At 54.5% G+C, this 23475-nt stretch overlaps 9 protein-coding genes across 9 annotated transcripts; 3 read left to right on the top strand and 6 right to left on the bottom strand.

Moving 5' to 3' along the window:
* Positions 1-974: 974 nt before the first annotated feature.
* Positions 975-2787, bottom strand: BJX68DRAFT_104624 (SANT/Myb-like DNA-binding domain-containing protein). Its single transcript, XM_071035798.1, has 6 exons — positions 2571-2787; positions 2392-2510; positions 2198-2303; positions 2073-2140; positions 1916-2016; positions 975-1842 (listed from the first exon to the last, which is right to left on the bottom strand). Exons 1-6 carry the CDS (start codon positions 2644-2646, stop codon positions 1317-1319), a joined length of 996 nt encoding a protein of 331 aa, XP_070898226.1. The 5' UTR covers positions 2647-2787; the 3' UTR covers positions 975-1316.
* Positions 2788-3280: 493 nt separating this feature from the next.
* Positions 3281-3743, bottom strand: BJX68DRAFT_104631 (uncharacterized protein). The gene has a single exon (XM_071035799.1). It carries the CDS (start codon positions 3606-3608, stop codon positions 3315-3317), a length of 294 nt encoding a protein of 97 aa, XP_070898225.1. The 5' UTR covers positions 3609-3743; the 3' UTR covers positions 3281-3314.
* Positions 3744-9645: 5902 nt separating this feature from the next.
* BJX68DRAFT_238886 (uncharacterized protein) lies at positions 9646-11339 on the top strand. Its single transcript, XM_071040427.1, has 2 exons — positions 9646-10147; positions 10316-11339. The coding sequence occupies exon 2, from the start codon at positions 10316-10318 to the stop codon at positions 10709-10711; it is 396 nt and encodes a 131-aa protein (XP_070898224.1). The 5' UTR covers positions 9646-10147; the 3' UTR covers positions 10712-11339.
* Positions 11340-11545: 206 nt separating this feature from the next.
* Positions 11546-12723, bottom strand: BJX68DRAFT_104310 (uncharacterized protein). Its single transcript, XM_071035794.1, has one exon. The coding sequence runs from the start codon at positions 12568-12570 to the stop codon at positions 11737-11739; it is 834 nt and encodes a 277-aa protein (XP_070898223.1). The 5' UTR covers positions 12571-12723; the 3' UTR covers positions 11546-11736.
* Positions 12724-13417: 694 nt separating this feature from the next.
* On the bottom strand, positions 13418-15252 carry BJX68DRAFT_104538 (uncharacterized protein). Its single transcript, XM_071035797.1, has 2 exons — positions 14372-15252; positions 13418-14274 (listed from the first exon to the last, which is right to left on the bottom strand). Exons 1-2 carry the CDS (start codon positions 15034-15036, stop codon positions 13818-13820), a joined length of 1122 nt encoding a protein of 373 aa, XP_070898222.1. The 5' UTR covers positions 15037-15252; the 3' UTR covers positions 13418-13817.
* Positions 15253-15887: 635 nt separating this feature from the next.
* On the bottom strand, positions 15888-17987 carry fhpA (flavohemoprotein). Its single transcript, XM_071035793.1, has one exon. It carries the CDS (start codon positions 17593-17595, stop codon positions 16351-16353), a length of 1245 nt encoding a protein of 414 aa, XP_070898221.1. The 5' UTR covers positions 17596-17987; the 3' UTR covers positions 15888-16350.
* A 27-nt stretch (positions 17988-18014) lies between these two features.
* Positions 18015-19661, top strand: BJX68DRAFT_104317 (aquaporin). Its single transcript, XM_071035795.1, has 3 exons — positions 18015-18757; positions 18821-19121; positions 19175-19661. The coding sequence occupies exons 1-3, from the start codon at positions 18434-18436 to the stop codon at positions 19564-19566; spliced, it is 1017 nt and encodes a 338-aa protein (XP_070898220.1). The 5' UTR covers positions 18015-18433; the 3' UTR covers positions 19567-19661.
* Positions 19662-20013: 352 nt separating this feature from the next.
* BJX68DRAFT_267753 (putative GABA permease (Uga4)) lies at positions 20014-22431 on the top strand (the record flags this gene model as incomplete). Its single annotated transcript, XM_071045896.1, has 7 exons — positions 20014-20104; positions 20207-20352; positions 20464-20659; positions 20713-21245; positions 21324-21410; positions 21627-21993; positions 22220-22431. The coding sequence occupies 7 exons, from the start codon at positions 20014-20016 to the stop codon at positions 22429-22431; spliced, it is 1632 nt and encodes a 543-aa protein (XP_070898219.1).
* Positions 22432-22766: 335 nt separating this feature from the next.
* Positions 22767-23363, bottom strand: BJX68DRAFT_267752 (putative GPI anchored protein; the record flags this gene model as incomplete). Its single annotated transcript, XM_071045895.1, has 1 exon — positions 22767-23363. One exon carries the CDS (start codon positions 23361-23363, stop codon positions 22767-22769), a length of 597 nt encoding a protein of 198 aa, XP_070898218.1.
* Between the last annotated feature and the right edge of the window lie 112 nt (positions 23364-23475).

Genomic DNA, 23475 nt, shown 5'->3' with positions numbered 1-23475 from the left:
AAGTGAGTTGAAGCCGACCAAAATTCCAAGGCCTTAGGACCGCAACCTATCTTGGTCGTCGTGCTTAGGTTGATTAGGCTCAACCAACCGGGCACGAGTTATCGTAGCTCAGTGTACCACAGAATTATATTCAATTCACCCAAGAGCCTCAACGTGAAGCTCGTGTACTTGTCGGGCATGAGCGTGATATCTGTGGAACATGCACCCCATAGTCATTTGTGAATTCGATGAAAATTGCTCGCGACAAAATCCTTGTCCGTTAGAATCGCAGTCTTGATAGCAGACTATAGATGCCGAGACCTTGCCGTTCAGCCTCGTCTATTTGCTGAAGGCGTCAAGGGATTGTAAACAAGGCGACTGCCAAGATTACATCTCGGCTGTCCAGCAGGGGTACTTTGATTGCCTGCCTCAGGCCCTCAGGCACCAACTACCGTCGGCTAATCGGCACTAGCCCCAAACAGCTAGACCGCCGACAGGGCCGGGCTATAAAGCCTCCGCCCGCCCACAGAATTTTCCTTCCTTCCGCACGTCGTCAACATCAACATCAACAACAACAACACGCGATTTCTTTGCATCGCAAGCTCAAGCTAGCGACTGTTGACTCTGCTCTGGATCTTTCCTGTCACGCTTAATGTTGCGTGAGCCCGAGATCCCATACCCGACCGGCGTCACCTCCGCGCCCCGTAGTCGCAGCTTTTCCCACACCCCCTTTCTTCCCCTCTTTTCGTCCTTTCCAAGGGTACTACACCCCAGCGACGGCTTGTCTGCATGAAAAAAATCATGTTAGAGTGTCGAATGCTGTATGCCTCTTAGTACCAAAATCAACTCGGGCGGCCATCAGCACGCGGACGTTGCACACTGGCCCCTTGGGTCGCGTGTGTCCGTGTAATGGTGTTTGTCCTACATTCCAGCTTAGATGTGTAGATTTGCGTGCTTGTAGCTGTCTTCCAGTTCTGGGGATGAATTTCGTGTCTTTGTTGATGCAGATTTTCCTGGGTTTCTTGCCTCGAGTCCGAGGTCGAGTCTTTGGTGTTACGGATTGGCCTGCGACGCTGCACTCTTGGGTTTCAATGCGCGCAGTGTTTGTCTCGCTTCCAGCGGTCACACAGTCAATCTTGTAAAGTACATGAATGAGACCAAAAACTCCATGTAAACCGTCCGAGTATCCCGCCTAAACCCATCTATCCAGAACCCAAGCCACGCGTGCCAAGCCATCCCAAGCGCCATTATCCCATCATTATCATCATCATGACTCGTCCAATCCAGGCCACATTCATCACATCCTGTCCCATTCCATTCCAAACCATCTCGCACCGTCAAAGCCCAAACCCCGCACCCCCCGAATACTGCGTATACCGCAACAACGGCCCCTCCCCAAACCCTGAGACCCCAACACCAATATCGACCCCATACCCCATCTCCGCAGCGTCACAGCCCCCAAACCCCATATTATCAAGATCAATCCCGCCGCTCCCGGCATACATCGCGGCGCGATAGTCAAATGGGAATGCACCGGGATCACCGCTCGACGAGAGAGGCATCGCGTGGGGAAAGTCGAAGGCGGATATGGAGCCCGTCGTCTCGGGGGTTGCGGGGAGGTAGTCGTTTGCGGCGAGTTGTGGGGTGGAGGTTAGCGAGTTGTACGTGTATGTGTCGGAGGTGGAGGTGCAGGAGGAGGAGGAGGGAATGTAGGAACTTGTCGTTGACGATGTTGATGTTGAGCATGAGGTGGACGGTATCGAGGACGGCAGACGGCGGGAGGAGGGTTTTGTCCGGGGTGGAGATGCGCAGCAGGGGTGCAGGGGCGTCAAGGGGAGGCTTTTGCGGCTGAGGATTGTGTATCTTTGTCGAGGAGCAGAGTATTAGACTTGCACTGCGTGACGTGTTGAGAAAAGAGAAGGTACGATAGACTCACTGGTTCTTGATATTGTTCGCGGACCGCGTGGGAAAGTGTGACCGCTGTATCTCCTTCCAGCTACTCCCGTGGACTCCAACGGCCGAAAGCAAAAGCGTGTTCTAGCTTCATTAGCCCCGTCATGCGCGTTTGCTTCGTGGCTGCTGCAACGACATACCTCCCCGTCCGTCCAGGGACTGCGCTCCAACTCGGGGTTCAGGCAGTGATGCCAGCGCTTCGAGCACTCTGCCAGCATCCACGATTAGCGTCTCATTCCACGTCCATGTGCAGAAACCAACTCACGATCCGCATTCCGCGTCTCCATCTTTTGCGCAATCGCCGCCCACCGGTACTGATAGCGCTCGACGAGCTGGAACAGCCGCTCGTCTTCGTCCTGCGTCCAGGAGCCCTAAATTTCTCCGTCAGCATCGTGTGACATGCAAAGGCGAGCTCGATCATGGACCCGATCAAGGGTGTGTGTGTGTGTGTGTGTATACCTTGCGCAACCCGCCCGTGAACCGGTTATAGTACCGCTTGCGACAGTCCTTGTTGCTGCGTCCGGGGATCTGGCGCGCGATCTCGTTCCAGTTGATTTTTTGGGATTTGCCCGTGGGTGCTGGGGCAGGCATCGTTAGCATTGCTCAATTTGCGGTTTCCGAGTGTTAGACGGGCACACCTTTCTCCTGGATCTGATAGAGGTCCCAGAGGAGTGCATCCTCCGATGCAGTCCAGCGTCGACGAGCTTCACCCATCGTAGTGACGTCGTATATAGTGATGCTGAATGAGTAGATATAAGCAGCAGCGATAACAGTGATCAATCTTCAAAGTCAACGAACAAGGCTAGGCAGAGTTTATTCAGACTAAAACGATCAACGCCAACGCGGGACAACCCATGCCTTTAAGGGAAGCGGAGCAAAGCATGGCGACCAGGATTAGGATCGAGCCGGACGACGCCCATAGCCCTGGCCGGGGTCGGGGCCGGAGCTGGCTGCGCCCCCTCACCCATCCGAAACACCAGGAAGGATCATTAACGTCATGCACGGCGCGAATCCTTCAGCCATGCCTCATCCGCCCGATATTGGGGCAGGGGGTGAGCTGCTTGATGGGGTGGCTGATTGGTTCGTTGGCTGGGCTGGGTCACTGGCGGGCTACGGCTCACGAGCTATAGTAAGAAAGGGAAAGGGGTGTGCAGTGAGAAGGCCGCAGAGAGCTGTCTGGTCCAAGTTGGGTGCGATGTGCTTTCCTCACCACTCACTCACTCCCCAACAAGACGCCTTCCACGCGCAAGCAAAGTTTCGACATTCCCACATTCCGCGGCTCGTTTTCGACTTCCCCAACGGGCGGTCTGTCTGACTCTGAGGGGGCTGAAAATAGCCATGAGTAGCGAGCGACCTCGTGTGGTATTTCTTTTTCTTTTTTCTTACTGGCCACGAGTGCTGGACGAGCTGCTACCCTGCAAAGCGCAATGCAGGTGTTGATCAGCCGCAACGTGAACTGCCGAAACGTGCGGTTGACTCACGAAAGGTAAGGCCAGCCAGGACGGAGCAAAAGGGCCACTTGGGTTAGGCCTGTGCGACGCAACGTTACCGAGGAGAGGATAATCTCCGTTGAGTGAGAGCCAACGTGGTCCGAAACAGGCTAGCAGCGTGGGGAGATAGAGAAACACGCAAAGATGAGAGAGAATGCATCGCGGTTCGCAACCCCCTAGCGTCATCTCAAGCTGACCAGCGTCGAGCGTGTCTCGGGCAATGAGAGCGTATGCTGAGTCGAGTCGGTTCAGCAAGGGAGACTGCCTGCACGAGAGAGACTGTCTCGAGTGCCCGCGCGCAGATCTTGTCGTTCCTGGGCAAGTCCCTGCAGGTGCGCGATAGCCATTGGGTGTCGTGGGCAGCGCAAGGTTCGGATGTGTCTGGGTTCCAGGCTGCCGTGTGGACAGACAGGCAGAGACAGACAGCAGCTGCTGGACCTGAGGTTCGAATAAAAAATGTCTTGCAAAAAGGAAACATTCTGGAACCTGGCGCAACGTGGTCAGCGTCTTGAGATAGTGCGTGCCAGGGAGCGACCAATGAGATTAGGGCTGAGCGCCCTGGGCAAGAGTCGGAGAGTCGCACAAGCTCGCACCAGACCCCTTTTGGCACTCGTTTCGCTGGGCCTGAAGTTTGAAGTTTTAAGTTTGAACAGCCTTGGCCCTCGTAATTGCCATTTCGGGTTTAGAGGGGCAGGATACAAGGCGTTGGTTCACAGGCAGCTTCTTATTCGGAGTTCGCCCGAGAGCGAGAATCAGCTCCCAATAATACGCTATCTAATCTAGGCAGTCGTGTTAGTTCTGCCCATCTCCCACACCCACACCCTCTCCCTCGATCTCTCTCTCGGACAATATGAGCAATGCCGTGTGGATACGAGATTTCCCTCTCTGGACCCCGACTCCGTCCCCGACTTGCCCCGGAGCCTAAATGATCATCATTCCCGACCCCGTCTTTGGCTCCGACCGCCCAATCGCGTCTCAGAGGCTCGTTTAAGCTCTGGAATGTTAATGCTATATTTAGCGAGGCTGTTTCTTTTCGTGACTTGTCCTCGTTCCTCGTCTCTCCCGCTCTCCTCGCTGCCGGATCCGCCTTGGGCCAATAACTATTTCATGTCTTGGACCTTGCCAGTGTCGCCCCATTCCACGGAACAATATTCCACGATCGCCGTTCACACTGCGTTGCTGTACAAATTTATTTCCTCATTGATCTCTGTCAGAGCCACGAGGGCTGAGTGTGACAGTGTGCAACACAACGGCTGCCTAGACAGAAAAGGAAAAAAAGGAAAAAAAGGAAATAAAATGCAGAATGCAGAGATTTTCCTGCAGTGTGTCGGCAGCTGAACTCTGACGTGACACAGGGATTTTGGACACTCGGAGAGTCATTTATCTCTCCCTTTGCACTTTCACGGCGACGCCGAGGCAGGGCGGACGAGATGGCGCCATGAATTTGATCTCGTATCTCGGTGGTGATTGGCGAGCATGGGATGCGAGCTGGCTGGCTGGGCGATTCACCTTGTTCGCTGTATCGCAGGATTTAGATCTTGTTATCTCAGACAGCTCCACGCTGACTCGTAGACCAAGGATAGAAATCACTCACCACGTCGAGCCGCGAACGGCGGATCATCAGGAAATGATTCATTCTGACAATTGATCGTCGTTAACCAGTGCTTGTTTTGGAAACCAGGCGCTTCGGGAGCGATGTCCAATGAAACACGCGGGATAGCGAGTCTGTGCAACATTGATAGGGCGCCTGATACCTAGTGTTCGTGGAGGTGTTGCCTTCAGCCCTAGGGAGGATCCTCGGACTGTCCATATATGTCGAGTAGTTGTGTCAGAGTTTGCAATTCAGCTCAAGTTCAAGGATAGGCGTATTGGATGTCTCCAAGGCTTACCCAGGACATGTGGCATGGGCGACTACACTTGGTCTATGGTGCGGCGATGGTCCAGCCAGGAGGCACTTCTAGCTCACTCACCAATTTTAGCCATTATCTTTCTTATCTGACTCATATTGATTATGTTCTTCAGTGCGAAGAAAGGGTGCAAGGGCGCGGACGGTGTATGGAACAGAACAAACGAAACTTAATGTAGATGAAGCTGTAGAGCACCAATCCTCAAACCATGTATTGATATTCTCCTGGGCAGCCCATAGGCTAAAGCTCCGCGTAACAGCTCCTACTTGCCTGTATATTGGTGGGATGCCTCAAGTTGAGTCTGGGGTGTAAGTGTTAGAACAGAATTAATGCCGGCATGCCGGCTTTACCCTGAACTAGGAATCGGAGCACACGTTGTGTTTGTATGTCCTTGCCGGGGCCGGTTCCGACTAGTTTCTCTCTTTCGCTTCGGATTGCTCGTGAGAGGGATGTTTGGGATGGAGACGTTCGTGGGAGCTCCGTTGGGGGGTCGGTTGCTGGTGCTGTGGGCGCGGCGCCGAGTGGGAAGAATGTTGCGCGGGCTCCGATGAGTATATACGGCGAGGATAATCAGGTATCACGCGGCTGAGTTTGACCCTTTTTTTTTTACTTTCATTGGGAGGTGAGTGGGGAGTCCCGGGGCGGAAAGCTGAGTTACCTACCGTGCACTATGGTTCCCCCTGCCTGCCTTTAGGACGAACACGCCCGCAACCCAGCCATTTTCTGATACACCCAGATAAAATGTATGTTCAGGGGCTAAGGCAAGATCCATATTGTGTTTAAGCTCGGGATGGTGAGGGGAGTTTTGTGCCTTTCCATGAGCCGGTCCCTGTTCTCTAGTTGTCCAACGTACGATCCGGGTGCCATCGGCGGCTGAAATTTCTGCACCGCTGATACAGACCAGCGCGCGCTTTCTGAGCAGCTTTTGCCAACCCTTGCTTTGGCGTGGGTGATACTGTTGCGTGGCGCATTGCGTTGGTATCATCGGAGCCGCATGCCTTCGGGACGTGTGTTCCTTCCCGTCATTCCTCAAGGATATTCCCGGTGTCCCAGCGCCCCAGGCGTTAGTGCTGTGATCACTAACCGATAAACCAATAGTTGAGGGATTGCGAGGGCGTTCGGCGAGGTAAATACGGCCCCTGATATGCGACAAGTTGTTTGCCTTCATCTGCTCCTCGCATCTGGGGAGAGGATGGAGAGTAGCCATTACCATCGTTATGCGGCGACGTCAATAATGGCCCGAGTGGCGAGGATTTGGGCCAGGTTCGGCAAGACCGCTGAGCCTGATACAAGCTCTCCAAGGGGCCGACTGATGGCATTGCTTTCAACCTGTGCCTTGCCCTGGGCATAGCATACCCTATCGTGGCTTCGTCAGGACCTGTGTAAAATGAACCACTACTATTGTATCTGATAGACTGTACGACAGCCCGAGTCGTTGTGTCCTGGAGAAGAAAAAGAAGCAAAGACAAAGCTCATGAAGTGCCACCAGCCCCTTGCAAAGCTTGCTATGTATGTACTAATCCCATTATGTGAGTCTACCAAGCTGAAGGGCCTTGAAGTCAGGAATAACAAGATGAAAGAACAGCCGTAGGTGTACATCTAGTTGGATCGCATCTGTACCATAGCACCTTAACCAAGTAACAAAGCAGACTCGTCTTTCAACGAATGCCACTTGATGTGATAGAGACGTGGTTAGGTCTTTTGGAGAGGTTGGCGATTGCTCTGCAGTTCAGTGCGCGGATGTAGATTCGACGTCTACATGGAGACAGAGGAAAAAGGGAGAAAGAATTCAAGATTATACCATTGTCAGATTACGAAGGCTGGCTAGGTTCAGGCTATATACACAAGATCGGGCGATGCTTGAAAAAGATCAGAGCTTCCTTGCCGCCGCTACTTTTTAAAGGATGTACTGCATCCCACCGTGCAATGGATTAGTGGCATGGTCTCCCCCCAGGGAGGAGGGATATAGAGTAGAACACACGGAAGTAAGCAAGCGAGAAACGAAAGACAAAGAGAATGACTCCCCAGGTCACGAAAACAGACAGCTTTGGTAGTTTGCTCAAGGAAGAGGGGAAACCAGAAAGAAGAAAACACCAGTAAGAGGGTCAGTCCACTACTTTGCACCACCACCACAACCACCTCGAGCCGGTCCTGAAGTCATCTCGCTGGCGTGCGATATCCTGCTGGCGCTGTATTGCTGAAAGCTCGCCCACCAGGCGCGCCCGCTTTGGCTCGATTCTATCAATCGCCTGATCCAGGTCGGCCAGCTCCGCCCTAAGCAAGGCCAAGCGCATAGTCTACTAATGTGAGTACCGTAGCATACATAGCATGGCATGGGATAGTGTGGTAACCTACCAGATTTGCTGCAGCAGTGTTGCACACCCTTTGTCCACGAACGTTGTCTAACAGCTCAGGGTTTGCCTCCTGTTCTGAAGGCCTCGGAGCGCTCAGGCCACCACGCCCAATGCGGCCATTGTAAGTAGCACCGCAACCACTATGAGTGAGTGAGTAGGTTGCTGTCTAAGACACGCAGGGACAGTAAATTAGCAGACAAAGCTTGCTCATCTGTTTCTTGATTGGTCCCAAGGGCTGAAACAAGTGTAATTTGATCTGGAACCCTTTTGTGTTTTTTTGATGAAAAGTCCATATCTGTATCTTTTCCAATAATGGCGAAGAGGCTCAAGGAGATATTTGAAGCCTGGTAGAGCGAGTGGAATAGTAAAAGATGGATACAAGATGATATATTGTATCTCGAGAGTTACGTACATCATCTGGGGAAGCTGAAGCTAGCTTAAATCTGATATGTGCCCATAATACCTCATATTATTGCATAAAGGCCCTACTCAGTTCGCTGCTGGTTCAGGCCGGTGGTCCATTTTAGCCTTGTGTTATGGAAGTGCGCGGGTTGGCAGCGCGACGAGTGAACTCACTTGTTAAATTGAACACAGAAACTAAGCAAGTTCTCGCCAGCTTTTCTCATAAGGCTATCTAGCACACATGGTGGGGAATAAAAGCGAACGACTTTTGGGTATTAGCATCTCACTTTCTTCATAGCTACTTTGGTGGACTTTTATATCATCGCACGCATCACAACACGCGATTCGTGGTTGGATCATGAATCATGGGTACTATTCAACCTCCTAGGAGTGCCTAGTAAGGCTCCTCCCTCGCTATATCCTATGGCCTAGAGTTTTATACTGATCCTATCTCATCCAGAACATTTCCGCTGACATCCGAGTAAGAACAGCCTGGACGAGGCTGAAACCTGCTGCCTGACCCAGGACGCAAATTTGACTCTTTCTACGAGGGTAGCTCTTTCCACGACCTGGCCAGTATCAAGCGCGGGTTAACCAGAGCACCCGGATAGCTAAGTTAAAACGTTGCTAAGAAGCGATAGCATGAATCAAGATAGAGCGGGTAGCTGTCCAAGAGTTGTGTGGTTGTCGAGAGCGACGGGTTTGTTCACGAGGTTCAACCAGGGGTGCGTCTCTCGACCCAAGCTACGTATGGAATGCGTGGAAAGGAGCGGGGGCAGGAAAAATAACTATATGGGTTATCTGAGGCAGCTTTCTATCACAGTCAACTGACCACATTACCAAACAGAGATACTTGGCTGGCAGGCCTCCTGTAAGCAATTATTATAGTAAGAGACAGGATGGAGCTAAACTCATCTAATATAATAAGCTGTGTCAATGGATCACCTCGAAAGAGATTTGATGACACAGAGCCTTGGCTAATCGACGTCCGAAGTGAGGTTGCTGTAAAGTGACAACGCCAATCAGGCATTGAACACGGTCGACCCCGGATATCTCAGAGTCATGCCTGGCTCAATTGATACATCCATAAGATTACAAACACAACCGATTCGTTTCAAAAACTGGAATTATTTATCCATCGTGACTAGAAGGGCTTGTCATCATATGCCATTTTTCCAACAACTGCTGGAATAGTTTCCATAGTCTACGGCTATAGGTAATCAATATTTTCTACACCTTCCAGCAAGTCCATCTGATTAATGCACACGACAAATTAAATAATCAAATGCGGGGGGGGGGGATTATGGAGGAGGCTTACGCGGTGCGGATAGAGTGTGATAATCATGTATTAGCTCAACTTGACAAATACATGAAGACCCACCAAGGAGTACTTGGAAGATATAGCTGTATAGTAATCAAAAGACCAAACCCCTAGACGTGAGGCAATTTCTCGTTCGGGAAATTCCAGGCTCTGCCCACATGTCGTGGAACCGGCAGGGCTGGTGGTGCCTCGCATTCTCTGCGTGCAAGCAATGTCCTTTCTGTTTAATGGGGCTATATGTGCTTACCAAACGACGGCACAGGCCTTACCACATCGCTTGTCCGTTGGGTAAGATATCCAGGACGCTGTGCATGCATCTGGTGTATTGACTTTGTGAGATACTCATGTGATTATGTATGAAAGCTATGTGGAAGGGAAGGTAGGTACAGTGGCAGGAGTGTGGAGTGGTCGAAACATCAACGCGACTTAGACATGACAATCGACTCTAAGGCCTTGAGATTAGGGTTCAGAATACGCCACAGAAGTACTTGCTTATGTTCGATGGATAACGATGATTCCCGCGTGTTAGTCGCCGTGTACTTATGGAGGTTTCTTCTCCGTTGCACACCCGTAGGCCAAAGCCGTTGGCCCTCTCCCTGATTGTAATCCTGCACAATAATAGTTGTTGTCGCAAATCAACAGAGGCCAAGCGACTCATGTACCGCGTAATTGCCAGCTGGCAGACTCGACCTGTCGGTGATCGGGTTTCAAGATAGAGGTAACGGCAGGGACGTCGTGATACTAGTATAGCCGTCAGGTCGTCATCGTAAGGGCTGGTCGCCTTACCACAAGCCGCTGCCTTGGCCTAGTGACAGGTATGTAACTACCACAAGCCTTGAGCCTCAAGCAACGAGCCTCATTTCCCGAGGGCGACAGTTTTTAATTCCAGGACTCATCAGGGAGGCTTACATGGATTCGAAATGCAACCTCTTCGTACGAATCGTCGCCCTTAGTTCTTATTTGGTCACCACATCGGACTCCCATCTACGCGTGGCCAGTGGAAGTTTGGAATCCAGGCCGAGGGACCTGAGTCTTGGCAGGATCTTGCGTGTGTGCAGTTGTGGCCTGCTGCTCAAGAAAGGCGCATGGAGCTGGAGAGCCCCGTGGTGGCGATCTCACGTGTGTGAGTACTTATCTAGCAGCCATATTCGAGTACCCTATCTAATATGGTCGGTAGTCTTCATCATATACATCCAGGGGGCTGTATTCGGTCCACGAAAAGATCCTGTCGAGTCATGTGTGCTTGGCGATGCCAACGGCCCCCTCGGGCCTCAACCACAACCAAAGGCGAGGCCAGGTCGATAACAAAGCCCGCCCCAATGTCATTTGAAACCCCTATCGAAATCGAGATGCAAAATGAGCCTGCTTCTCAAATCCTACTGGAATGAGTCCCTCCCAACTCCAAACGTCGAACCTCAAACCTCCAGCGGCGCCTCGAATCAAAAGCATTCGGAAGTTCGGCGACGCCAACCAACCAATGGCCCACAATCCAAAAGCCCAGATTCAAATCCCCGATAGGCTAACGGGCAAGCGGGCCGGAAGTTAGCTCGCTAGGTTTGCTACTAGCTGCTTGGGAACCTGCATCGAGACGTTTTCTAGTATTTCCACCGTCTATTTATAGCCCTAGTCCGGACTCGGTCGCACATACGAGAGAAGGCCAGCCTGAGGGGGGATTGTGGACCCCACCAGCTGAATGCTCAATTTCCCGGAGGTGTGGATTTGAAACACGTACAGAGGGGTCGGAGGAAGAAGAGGAGTCTGGAGGAGGGAATTGCCATTGCAGATTGATCTGTATTCTTTCTTTCTTCCTGTATGGATGTATATCTAACTGATGCAATCTGCCATGCAGAGCAGTAGTGGTAAAGGTAGTAGAGAGCCTCTTTCGTGTGCTAAGCCAGGCAACCTGATAGAAAAAACCAGACCAACTTTTTCCGGGTATTCCGTCCATGCCATGCTAAACCTGACCGAGAAAATGAGAACAAATATGCAAGTGTAGGAGAACGCCAAGGGACCTCGTCTAGCTTTTCCTGTATGGGGACATGCAAGGCGAGACAGAGAAAGTATTGTACAGGAGGGGGATAGGAGAAGTAGGTGAGGCAGATGGGGCAGGATGAGGTGAGCGAGATGATGTTGGAGTGAGACAGCCAGTCAGTCAGGTAGAGAAAAACGCCCCCACAACCCGGAATCTAGTCAGTCCAGCTGAAACGGAATGAAACAAGCAAAGAAGCAATTGAATCAAGCGATTATCCCCAAAGATTAAGATGAATGGTGAAAGGAATAGAAAAGACGTCGAATCGAATGAAAGATGAAAAGGATGATGACGACGTCGATCAGCAGTATGAAACCCTGCGATTCAGCGTCGCAACCTCCTTCCTCAACCTCTCATTCGCCTCCTGCAGCTCCTGCATGTATGCAATGGCATTGCTCAGGATCTCCGACTTTTTCAGCGACGCCGAGGACTTGACTCCCGACGCTGACGTCGATGTCGTCTTGGAGACACCCGATCCAGAAGGCTTGACAGCCATGGCCTTTTCGAGGGCAACGAACTTGGCGTTCATATTCGTGCGGTAGCGCTTCTCGATGATGTTGTGGGCGGCGCGCTTGGCGGCGTTTCGGCCGCGGGTGGAGTCGTCGGAGTTGTTTCGGGACTTGCGACCCGTCGATGTGGATGATGACGTTGTTGCTGTTGTTGTGGATGTGGTGGAGGGCTGTTGCTGTGGGTGGAGTTCGGGGGAGGAGGAGTAGCGGGTGGAGATGGAGGCGGCCTTGCGTTTGGAGGCGGCGCTCTGGGATGCTGCTTGGGGGAGGGCGATGGGGGAGGAGAGGGAGATGTCGGCTGAAGCTGGAGGGGTGGAGGACATGAAGTTTGTTGGCGAGTATGACTGGTCGTCGCTTTCCTCCTGTGGGATGTTAGTATTGTTCATCGCAGAGGGGTAGAGGAGGCATACAGAAGAGAGCGAGTCTTCATTGGAGACAGTGAAGCCGTTGATGTCGGTCGGGGCAGCCCAAAAGTCCGAAGGGAGGTCCTTGGACTCCAAGAACAGGTCGTTGGGAATGTCCATGGGGAAGGACTCGGGCATCATGGTGTTGAGGGAGAAGAGGTCAATGGCGCTGTCGTAGGACCAGTTGGCCGAGAGGGGATCAGGAGACATGTTGTACGCCATGTGGTGTTTGGTCGTTCGGGATTTGCTTTTGGGATTCAAAAGAGTCCAGACTAGCGATGCTGATGAATGTGAATTGGAACTTGGGTGGCAAGACGGAAGGAGAACCACGGACGGTCTTATTATATAGCAGGTGGCTTTCCACGGGCCCAGCAGTGCGTCCCGAAGCGACTCCCGAAGCACTATCGAGACACACCCGTGTCTGGCAGCTCATCCGGATCAGAATCTGATAGAGATGACAATCTCTGCACGTTGACTTGCTCGGTGGCCACGATCCGAAGTCACCTCACCGGATCCTCAAGATCCAGATGTGGCCACAGGGCATATCGGCCGGGTCCGAGATGCTGGCCTGGGCGAGGGCAAGGGGAATAGGGAGAATTAGGGATCTCTCATCATCGCCTTTCAAAATGCACACACACACAAAGGGCGACATACGCCAGACAGACGACATGACAGGCTGTGGGGCTGCGGAACGATCGCGGGCCCATCCTCTCGATTCGTGCAACGGTCGAGAACGGGGGCGAAGGATGGCCGGCCGTAGCTCGGAGCCGATGCCATACAGCCCGTTGCTATAGAGCGCTAACCGAGCCTGGCTGGCGGTGTTTACTGCTAAGGGATCCCCAGGAACACCGTTGATCACGATTGCGATGCCTCTTATTTGCCTGTCCAACACACTCCTTACACACCATTCCTTACACCCCTCTGACACACGCCTCAGTAAGCATACATCAACACCATAATATATACAAGATCATGAAGAAACCTCAGTCAAAAACCCGTCATCACCTGTCAGATGCACCGGCGGCCTCCGCCCAATCTGGCCCGTACTGCATCGTGGTCTGACGCGGAACTGAGACTCCGTCCTCACCTCATCCAGTCACCTGCACAACGCTGCCGGCCGACAGGGCTCGCAACACGCTTCATTTCGAGCCTGGTTGGGCGTAGCCGCCGACTCTGGACCCTGGAATCTGGATTCCATCGTTGCAGCGGGTATAATCATTTCCGGCCCATGTGCGTGCGTCAGAGATGATGTATGTTTTACAGCCATGGATCTTGGCGAGAAAACAGGTTAGCATCCATGGCTTAGCTTGCATTCGTATGCTGTAGATCCTGCGAGAGAATTCTTCTTGTTTTGCTCACGTGCTTATCTATTCTTCAGTACCAGGACACAGTATGTACAGTAGTGACTATGCAACATATTCTCGCTATACATCCCCTCTCATCCCCAATCACCATCCCATCACCCCCTACTAATAACGATCATACCCAACAATCCACCTCTTCCCCGCATGCTCCGTAACCGTATACCACTCCTTGCGCACCGGATTATAGCTCAAATCCTCATTGCCCGGAGGAAACCACCCCACATGGCTCTCCGCCGCCTTACCAGGTGTCCAAACGAACATGTCCCCGCCCGTATTCCCGCCATTGCTCCGCGAGAGAACGATCTCGCCGTCCCGCGCAAACGCGCCCTGCACGCGAAGGAAGTTTGTGCAGTATGCCTTGCTAGCGCCCACGACGCCGTCGGCGTTGACTGCCAGCCGGCCTGTTTTGGGGTCCAGGGGGTACTTGACGAGGCGGATGTCGACGGTGCTGTCTTCGGTTTGGTATTCGCCCACCATGAGGGTTGGGGGGTTGTCGCTGCGGTCCAGCGAGATGTAGCTGTGCCGGAATTTGGAGCCGTTGGTGGAGCTGAAGCGGTAGTAGCTGCGACAAATGCATAGTCAGTATATATCATATCATCCACCCATCTCGATCTCCATCCAGCGTCCAGGAATGACGTAAAGGGGGGAAGGAAACGCACTGAATCTGCGGCAGCACATAGCGGTAATTCTCCGCGACATAGCTCCCGTCACTCTGCTTCCCCAGCCCGTCCCCAATACTGACCTCCCACAGATTCTCCAGATCAAACACGCGCACCCCGACCGAGGTGTCAACAACATACAGCCACTGCTGGTACCAGACAATCCCGCCCGCATGCACGCCCACCGGCCCAAAACTCTCCCCGTCCGGCCTGACCAGATACACATGGCGATACTTGCCCGTGGCGCGATCCACAAAACTCACCCGCGCATTGCTGTCGTCGTCCTGGTGCCAGCTGACGATCCACGCCTCGCGGCCCTCCCATTTCCCAGAGGGGTCGGCGTCCGCGGAGCTGGTGATGCCTTGCGGGAGCCACTTGGGGGTGTTGGCGTCGCCGGAGTTCCAGGCGAGGTGGACGGTGGGCTTTCCGTTGCCGATGGGGGGTTTGGAGGAGGTCAGGGCGCGGTTTGACGAGTCGAGGACGTCGGAGACCGAGACGTTTTTGCCGGCGCTGGCGAAGATCTCGGAGAGGGTTGCGAGCGCTGCGCTGTCGGCGGAGATGGTGAGTTTGTAGGGCGAGGGCGATTGCGCGCCGTTGCTGGTGCACGTCTTGGCGGCCAGCGTGAGCGGGAGGATCAAGACAGAAAGAAGGAGGGATTTCATCATGGCGATTGCAATGGGGATTGAGCTTGACTCTGGTCGCCTGTTTCTTGAGACTGCATACCACGGCGATGGTGGCTATCTTTATACCCTCGCCCATACCCTCAATCCCACCCATCGCATTCTGCGCATCACCTCGAGTCCCATCCTCACCCTCTCGTCTTTCGCGACCCTGAAGAACCCAGTCCTCGATTAGATACGAAGATCGCCGCAGCTACCGCCCGCATGCCGAACCACCCACCAATCCCATCCGCCGACCTCTCGTGTTCCTGAACATGTGCGGTTTCGTATCGTGTCGAGGGGCCCGAGGGGTGGATGATCGACAGCGGAGATGCAACGTCGCGAGCTATTTTGGGATTGCGGGGCTGCATACGAAGTATGCGATGCGATGCATGGTTATGTTGTGTGGTGGTTTGAAGAATTCGCTCAGAGGGGAGGGTTATATACGAGGTAAGGTATCATCGGCTCGTGTTTGAGTGGAGATCATTGTGAAGAAGACTTGGGATGCTGCGAAAGCCATGAGGTGTGATGGGCTATTGTGGATGGGAGGTGGTCGTATTCGTCTCTTCGCGCCTGATGCATGATGGATGTGAGGTTCTATTCTTATCAGCGAGGGAGGAGCAGGTTGCTACTACATATGGCGCCTGACAGAGGTCTCGAGTTTTGTTTACTGCTCACTGTCCTTGAATCGTAACACCTGAAGGTGGCATGTTGCACTCGACTGACAGTGACACTGTCAAGATCCCCACAGGGCATAATGCAGCACATTTATGCATACATAATTTGCGGCCCTACTTTATTCCACCCGATCAATTCCGCAACTGCGCCACGTGACACGATACTCCTAACGTGACAGGGTCCCACACAACAATCCCACACAACAATCTCACCAATGACCCTGCTGTGATTCCTCAGCAGCCAGCATTCCCAACCTATGGGATGGCCGACTTGGTCTTCGGCCGAAGCACGTGTCGCAGCGCCGCAGCTTCGCCAGAAACATCCAGAAAGAGTCGAAGAGAGAAGAGATTCTATTATTCACAACTATGCCAAGAGCTCAGAAACGCCACTAGCTTTCTAATTACATAAGAACATCGGGAACTCGGGATGATCCGTGTAAAATCCCGGGATATCATGATTCATGATTCGCCAACGCGAAAAAAAGGGGAGAAAGGAAAGGAAAAAAAAAAATTCGTCACTCGTCCAGGCACGAAGCGATGCTGCGAAGGATGCGAGAGCCTTTTGAGTCTCGACACTGGCGCCGCACTCGTCACTTAGTTCGGAACAGACAGGCGACTCGACTCTGGTCAGCTCAGAGTCCCTCTAAGCGGCAGGCACGCCCCCCGTCCCAAACAACTCCATGTGCACGCGCGCCTCATCCACGCCCCTCGCAACCAGCGCCTTCTTCGTGTCAACCATGAAGCTCGTCGGTCCGCAGACGTAGTACTCGGCCTGCTTGTCGCCGAGGAAAAGATCCTTGTCGCCATCGAGCTTGGCGACATCGACATGGCCGACAAAGTCATAGTCGACGCCCTCCTTATCATTCTCACCAGGGACGGTGAGGAAATTCGTCGTGCGCAGGGTCGGGATACTCTGGGCGAGCGCGGCGATGGCGGGCCCGAACGCGCGCGACGCGCCCGTGTGCGCGCCGTGGATGAAGTGGATGGGCCGCGTGCTCGAGGAGCCCGTCAGCGAGTTGACCATGGCCGTGAGTGGGGTGAGGCCGACGCCCGCGGAGATGAGGACCAGGGGTGTGGTGGCGTCGGCGTTTTCGAGACGGAAGTCGCCGTAGGGGTGGGAGAGTTTGACGACGTCGCCGACGTTGACGGACGAGTGGAGGATGTTGGAGACGTAGCCCGGGTGCGCGGGGGCCTCGGGGTTGGACGTATCCAAGCCTGCGTCTTTGCGGACGGAGATGCGGTAGTAGGTTGGGTTGGGCTGGTCGCTCAGCGAGTACTGGCGGCATTGGGCGTGGGAGAGTTGGGGCACGTCGATCTGGATGGAGACGTATTGGCCCGGGATGAAGGGCGGGAGGGGCTTGCCGTCGACGGGCTCAAAGTAGAACGAGGTGATGACATCGGACTCGGGGACCTTTTGGGCGACGCGGAAGTCGCGGAAGTCGGTCCAGCCCTCGGCGGACTTGTAGAGGTCGGCCTCGATGCCAATCATGAGCTTGGCGAGCTGCCAGTAGGCGGCGGCCCAGGCGTCGAGGATGGGCGGGGTGAGGGCGTCGCCGAGGACGAGGCCCATGGCCTCGAGGAGGAACTTGCCGACAATCTCGTACTGGTCGGGCTGGATGTAGAGGGAGGCGTGCTTGTGGCAGATGCGGGCGACGGCCGGGGAGAGGACGCCGAGGTTGTCAATGTGCGAGGCGTAGGCGAAGAGGGCGCCGGCGAGGGCCATGGGCTGGTGGCCGTGGACCTTGTTGGAGACGTTGAAGACGACGCGCAGCTCCGGGTGGGCGTTGAGCATGTTGTCGTAGAAGAGCTTGGTGATGGTGAGGCCGTGCTCCTGGAGGACAGGCACAGTGGCCTTGATGAGCTGGACCTGTTCAGGGGAGAGCGACATGGTTGCAAAAACGAGTCAGGGAGAGCGATTGAGTTTGGTGGATCTGTGGTTCAGAAAAAGTTTACTGAAAGAGTCGAGTCGTGAGGTCATGAGGAGTGGTATTTATACACTGGGGAGTGTATACAGAATTTTCTCCCGCCGCTTATGGGCGCATGAGTAATGGCATCTCCTCGGAAGGTGAATGGCGTGGTCCAAAGGGCTGCCTTTCTCCGCGGAGCCAGCGTGGAGCCATCCGAGCAGTAGCCGAAGGCGATCATCGCAGCACAGTTCAAAGTTGCACGAACTGGAGGGATACAGAGGGGATGGCGGGGGAGATGGGAGATGGCCCTGATAAGGAGGATCGAGATAGACCAGATACTGTAGATCCATTAGTGCTTGAGCAGCAACTGGCGGGGTGCTAACGCAGGGTTATCAGCAGCCCCGGTTGGCGAATGGCATTGCGGCAATCCCAGAGCCAGAGATAAGCAGCAAACAGGGTGCAGCATAGCCTACTCGACTATCTACAGAGGAGAAGGTCTGGGACGCTTTCTTTGTTCTTCTCCATATTGACGTCGTCCATTTTCGCCTGGACCGGCTCGGGTTCTCCTCAGCCCAACGACCACCCCGGATTCAGTCTGCAGAGCCGATCCAGAGTAACATTGCAACTGAAAGAGAGCCTCAAGCGAGATTGATCCCAACGAGTCATGACGTTGACGACCAAAGACGAGTCCATCAAAGGACTCATGCTGGAACAACATATAATGCCGCTCTACTCGGCGGCATCGCATCTGTCCACCTCTCCATACTAGACCTCCCCATCCACAGATATATATACCTTTGCACTATACAGAACCTCGTCATGCAGCTTCCCAAATTCTGGGGCCAAAACGCCGCCCAGGGCGACACCCCTGTGGTCCGGCGCAACCGCGGCCAGCTGCCCATGCTGCATCTCGCCGACACCACGCGCAACAACCTCATCGCCATCGCCGGCGAGTTCACGGGCACCTTTCTCTTCCTGTTCTTCTCCTTTGCCGGCACGCAGGTGGCCAACACGCCGAAACCCGTCGCGGGCGCGCCGCCAAATATCCCGGCCCTGCTGTACTCCTCGCTGGCCTTTGGATTCTCCCTCATGGTCAATGTCTGGGCGTTTTATCGCGTTACCGGGGGGCTGTTTAACCCGGCTGTATGTCCCCCACCCGCGCAAAGCGCAAACTATGTGTATATGCCAAGCTAATGGATTGGACAGGTGACTCTTGCGCTGTGCCTTGTCGGCGGCATGCCGCCCATCAGAGGCGTCTCCGTTTTCGCCGCGCAGCTCATCGGCGGTATCGCATCGGCCGGTGTCGTGAGCGCCTTGTTCCCGGGTAGTCTCAATGTCGCGACACGGCTCGGCGGAGGCGCCTCCATCTCGCAGGGCCTCTTCATCGAGATGTTCCTGACAGCCCAGCTCGTCTTTGTCATCATCATGCTCGCCGTCGTCAAGCACAAATCGACGTTCCTCGCGCCCGTCGCGATTGGGCTGACGTTTTTCGTGACGGAGATGATTGGTGCGCCATCTACATCCTCTCCCCGTCGGCGCCATGCTAACAGCAGTTTCTAGGCGACTACTACACAGGCGGCAGCCTCAACCCCGCGCGCTCGCTCGGCCCGGACGTCATCAACCGCAGCTTCCCGGGCTACCACTGGATCTACTGGGTCGGGCCCTTGCTGGGCTCGCTGCTCGCCTGCGGGTTCTACTACTTCCTGCGCATGTTCTCGTACGAGTCGGTGAATCCGGGCCAGGACTTTAACGAGTGGGAGGCGAAGCGCGGGGCCGGGTCGTGGGATTTCCATCGTCCGAGTTACTCGGATACCACAACGATCAATACGGAGCCTCGCGGTGGCGGGCGCGGTGGGAATGGGGTCATGGAGCATAACGGGCGGGGTCACAATCCGGGGAGAGTCTCGCCGGGGGAGGCGAGGCCGCTGCCGGATGGGGCTGAGCAGGTGTGAGTGAGGGAGGGGTCTTGGGAGTATCAGGGATATACCTCAATATACTGTAATAGTTGAACAGCGGTCGTATACAAGGAGATACATAGTAATGGTACATAATGGAAAAGGTGAAATCAGTCATGATTCATCAGGCAAACTCTTAACGAGAGCCCAGCCCAATCACACGCATTCCCTTTGCCGCTAGTCCCCGTCCACAACCAAAAGCATGCGGGCCAATCCGGACCGAGCCCGATCCTTCGTCAATCATGGCCGCTGATCATTGAGCATTCTGGCCGGTGAGCCCCTTACTCGGGCAGGGGTGCTGGCCCGCGCTGAGCGGAGCTGACTTCTCGTCTTCCTCGACTGAGTCTCGTCCTTGAGGATTAAACTCGGCCTTCTCCCACTCAATTCGGTCGCATCGCACGAAACAGCCGCGGGGAGGAAGCGTCCCAAGAATCCACGGCCACGATGCATCTCACACGCGACCAGAGCCAGCCAGCCACCGCTGGCCCCGCCACACCGGATGCCCTGGCCGATATCCACGATCAGGAATTACTTGGTGAGTTGGCTAGCTAGCTCGCGCCCCTGCACCATTGCTACCCTTGGGCTTTGGAGTACTCCGTAGGGCAGATGGAACCGCGGAAACTAACTCCCTGCGCAGCGAAAATGGGCTACAAGCAAGAACTCCGCCGGCGGTACTCGACCGTGCAGATCTTTGCGATCGCATTCAGCATCATGGGCCTCGTCCCCTCGATCGCGTCGACCATTGCGTTTTCGCTACCTGCGGGGCCTGCGGGGATGGTTTGGGTATGTAGTATACAATCTCCTGGGCCAATTTGAAACGGGGCTGGAGCTGCGCCTGGATGGGCCCCGAGCGGGATCCATTTCCGCCGTGTGATCGACGCTAATAAAGTACAGGGCTGGTTCACGGCGAGTATACTCATCTTCTTTGTCGGTCTCGCCATGGCCGATATGGCTTCTGCCATGCCGACGGCCGGCGGGCTGTACTGGTGGACGCACTACTTTGCCGGCGAGAGGTGGAAGAACCCGCTCAGCTTCTTGGTTGGATATAGCAATACCCTCGGGCTGATTGGGGGGATATGTTCGGTCGACTGTACGCCCCTTCCCCTTCTTCGTCCGAGTGCACGCGCGCTGACCTGGACGTAGATACCCTCTCACTTTTGATCCTCGCCTGCATCTCCATCGCCCGCGACGGGACCTGGAGCGCCTCAAACGGGACAATCTACGGGCTTTACGCGGGCCTCATCCTCATCCACGCCCTCTGCACAATCCTCCTCAGCAACGTCATGCCGCGGATTCAAACATTCTGCATATACATCAACGTCGCGCTCATCCTCGCGACCGTAATCGCCCTGCCCGCAGGCAAAGTCTCGCGCGGCGGTTCCCTCAACTCAGCCTCGTATGTGTTTACGCACGTCGAGAACCTCTCCAACTGGCCGACGGGGTGGACGTTTATCCTCGCGTTCATGTCGCCCATCTGGTCCATCGGCTTCTTTGATTCGTGCGTGCACATGAGCGAGGAGGCGGTTAATGCGGCCAAGGCTGTGCCGAGGGGCATATTGTTCTCGGCGGGGAGTGCGTGTGTGCTGGGGTTTTTGGTGCTCAGTGTGATTGCGGCCGTCATGGATCCTGTTGTTGGGAACACGGCGGGGACGGTTTTTGGGCAGCCTATGGCGCAGGTATTTACATTGACATAATCTCTTGCCCTTCACTGACATGGCGCACTAGTCGGAGAGGATGAAGACTGACGAGTATAGATCTACTACGACGCCCTCGGCAAATCCGGCGCGTTGGGCTTCATGGCTGTCCTCATCCTGATCCAGTTCCTCATCGGACTAAGCCTTGTACGTCGCTCTTCCCTGGACCTCGAAGATCCACACAGTACCTGCATCTAGCCCCCAAAATACATTCCCCAAGGCCGAAGCTAAAAGCTGAAGCTGAAACACCCAAGATCTCACCACTCTAGCTCCATCCTTCCATCCTCCACCAACCCCCTGCACTAATCACAACATCCCCATCCACCAACAACGAATCCAATATCACTAATCAATCAATCCCAGATCGTCGCCGCCTCGCGCCAAACCTGGGCCTTTGCCCGCGACTCCGCCCTCCCCTTCTCGCCCCTCCTGCGCCGCATCTCACACATCCCACGGCTGGGGATCACCCACCAACCCATCATCTCAATCGTCGCCCTCCTCCTCATCTGCGAGGTCTTTGGCCTCCTCTGCCTAATCAACAGTATAGCTGCCAATGCACTGTTCAGCCTCTTCGTCGCGAGCAATTATCTCGCGTGGGGGGTTCCGATTCTCTGTCGGCTGATCTGGGGCAGAGGGAGGTTTGTCCCGGGGGAGTTTTACACGGGCGATGCATGGTCGAAACCGGTTGCGGGCGTTGCGGTCGCCTGGTTGGGGTTTGGGCTTGTGCTGAGTATGTTTCCCGGTGTGAAGGGGCCGAGTCGTGAGTTGTCCTTTTTCTTTTTCGATTCCTTCTTCCTTTTCACTCCTTTCCTTTTCATTCCTTTTCCGGTCCTCTCCGAGTGGTTCTGCTACTTGCCTGTTCTTGTGCAATGGCGATGGCGTGCTCTGCTTTTGCTCTTTCTCTCTCAGGACTGTGGTGGCTAACGATGATGTAATCCCCTTTCGACGCTCACCAGCCGACGAAATGAACTACACCATCGTCATCAACGGCTTTGTCTGGATCGCCTGCATGGCGTACTACTATCTGTACGCGCACCGCTTCTTCACGGGGCCGCGGACGACGCTCGGCTCGGGAACCTCGTCGCCGGTGCCGGTGCCGGCGCCGCTGAGGGATGAGGCTGCGATGGCGAGTGCGACGATACAGGGGGTTGGGGAGAAGGATAGATAGATACGAAGATAGATGTATAGGGGGATCTAGAGGGATGGATGGCTGGATGGATGGATGGATGAGTGTTGGGCCGCGTGGTTGGTATTCCATATAATACAGCGATGGTTTCGTCTGGTATTGACAGTAGAATGAATGAGAGACCAGTGTATTCCAAATTCCATGTTATCATGTACAGTGTGAGTGTGAATCAATCAATTGCAATCAAATGCATGCATGCGTAGTATTTCCAGTTCCTTTCCTTTTCTTGCCTTTCCACTCCTTCCGTTCCCCAAAATTATGCAGTATGTACTGTGAACCATCCCCCTCTGCTCATATCCACAACTCGACAGAAGCATTTACAGAGCAGCAACAACACCAATCACACCGACGATACCAGCAACACCCATAAACGGCGTGGCATACGCAGCCCCATCATCGGAATCCGTCGTCTCGCTGGCATCGTCGTTGTTGTCATCAGCCGTGGGCGAAGGAGTCTGCGTCACATTGGTCGTGGTGACAGTCTCCGAGCCATCGGCACCGGTGGTGGTCGTCTCAACAGCAGTGGTTGTGGGTGTAGCGGTAATATCGTCCAGCGACGAAGAGAGGTCGTCGATGGCGGAGGTGATTTCGCCCGAGGCGGTCGAGAAGAGCGACTCGCCCTCGGAGGCGATGGAAGACAGGGCGGACTCGATGTCCGAGGAGGCGCCGGTGGCCCAGGTGGAGGCGTCTTCGAAGACCTCGGAGGCCCAGGAGGAGACGTCGGTGGGGAGGGAGCCGAAGGAGTCGGTGACCGAGTCGAAAATTGTTTCAGCGGCGGTGCCGACGTCGCCGACGGAATCGGAGACGTCGTCAATGATGTTGCCGATGCTGTCGCCGAGGCTGTTGTCGTCGTCCTGCTGGGGGACAGCGAGGACGGAGGTGAGGAGGAGGGGAGCAGCGAGGAAGAGCTTCATTTTGGTGGTGGTAGTGTGGATGGAGATTTTTGTTGCAGAGAGAGGTTTAGAGATAAGATTGTTGATTCAGGGACGGATTCAGGGGATTTATAAATTGTCTGGAGCAGGGCCA

The sequence above is a fragment of the Aspergillus pseudodeflectus genome (assembly GCF_044049435.1).
Source record: "Aspergillus pseudodeflectus strain CBS 756.74 chromosome Unknown BJX68scaffold_26, whole genome shotgun sequence".
NCBI classification, from domain to species: domain Eukaryota; kingdom Fungi; phylum Ascomycota; class Eurotiomycetes; order Eurotiales; family Aspergillaceae; genus Aspergillus; species Aspergillus pseudodeflectus.
Note: the sequence above shows the minus strand (reverse complement) of the source record. Positions and strands in the feature narration are given on the sequence as shown.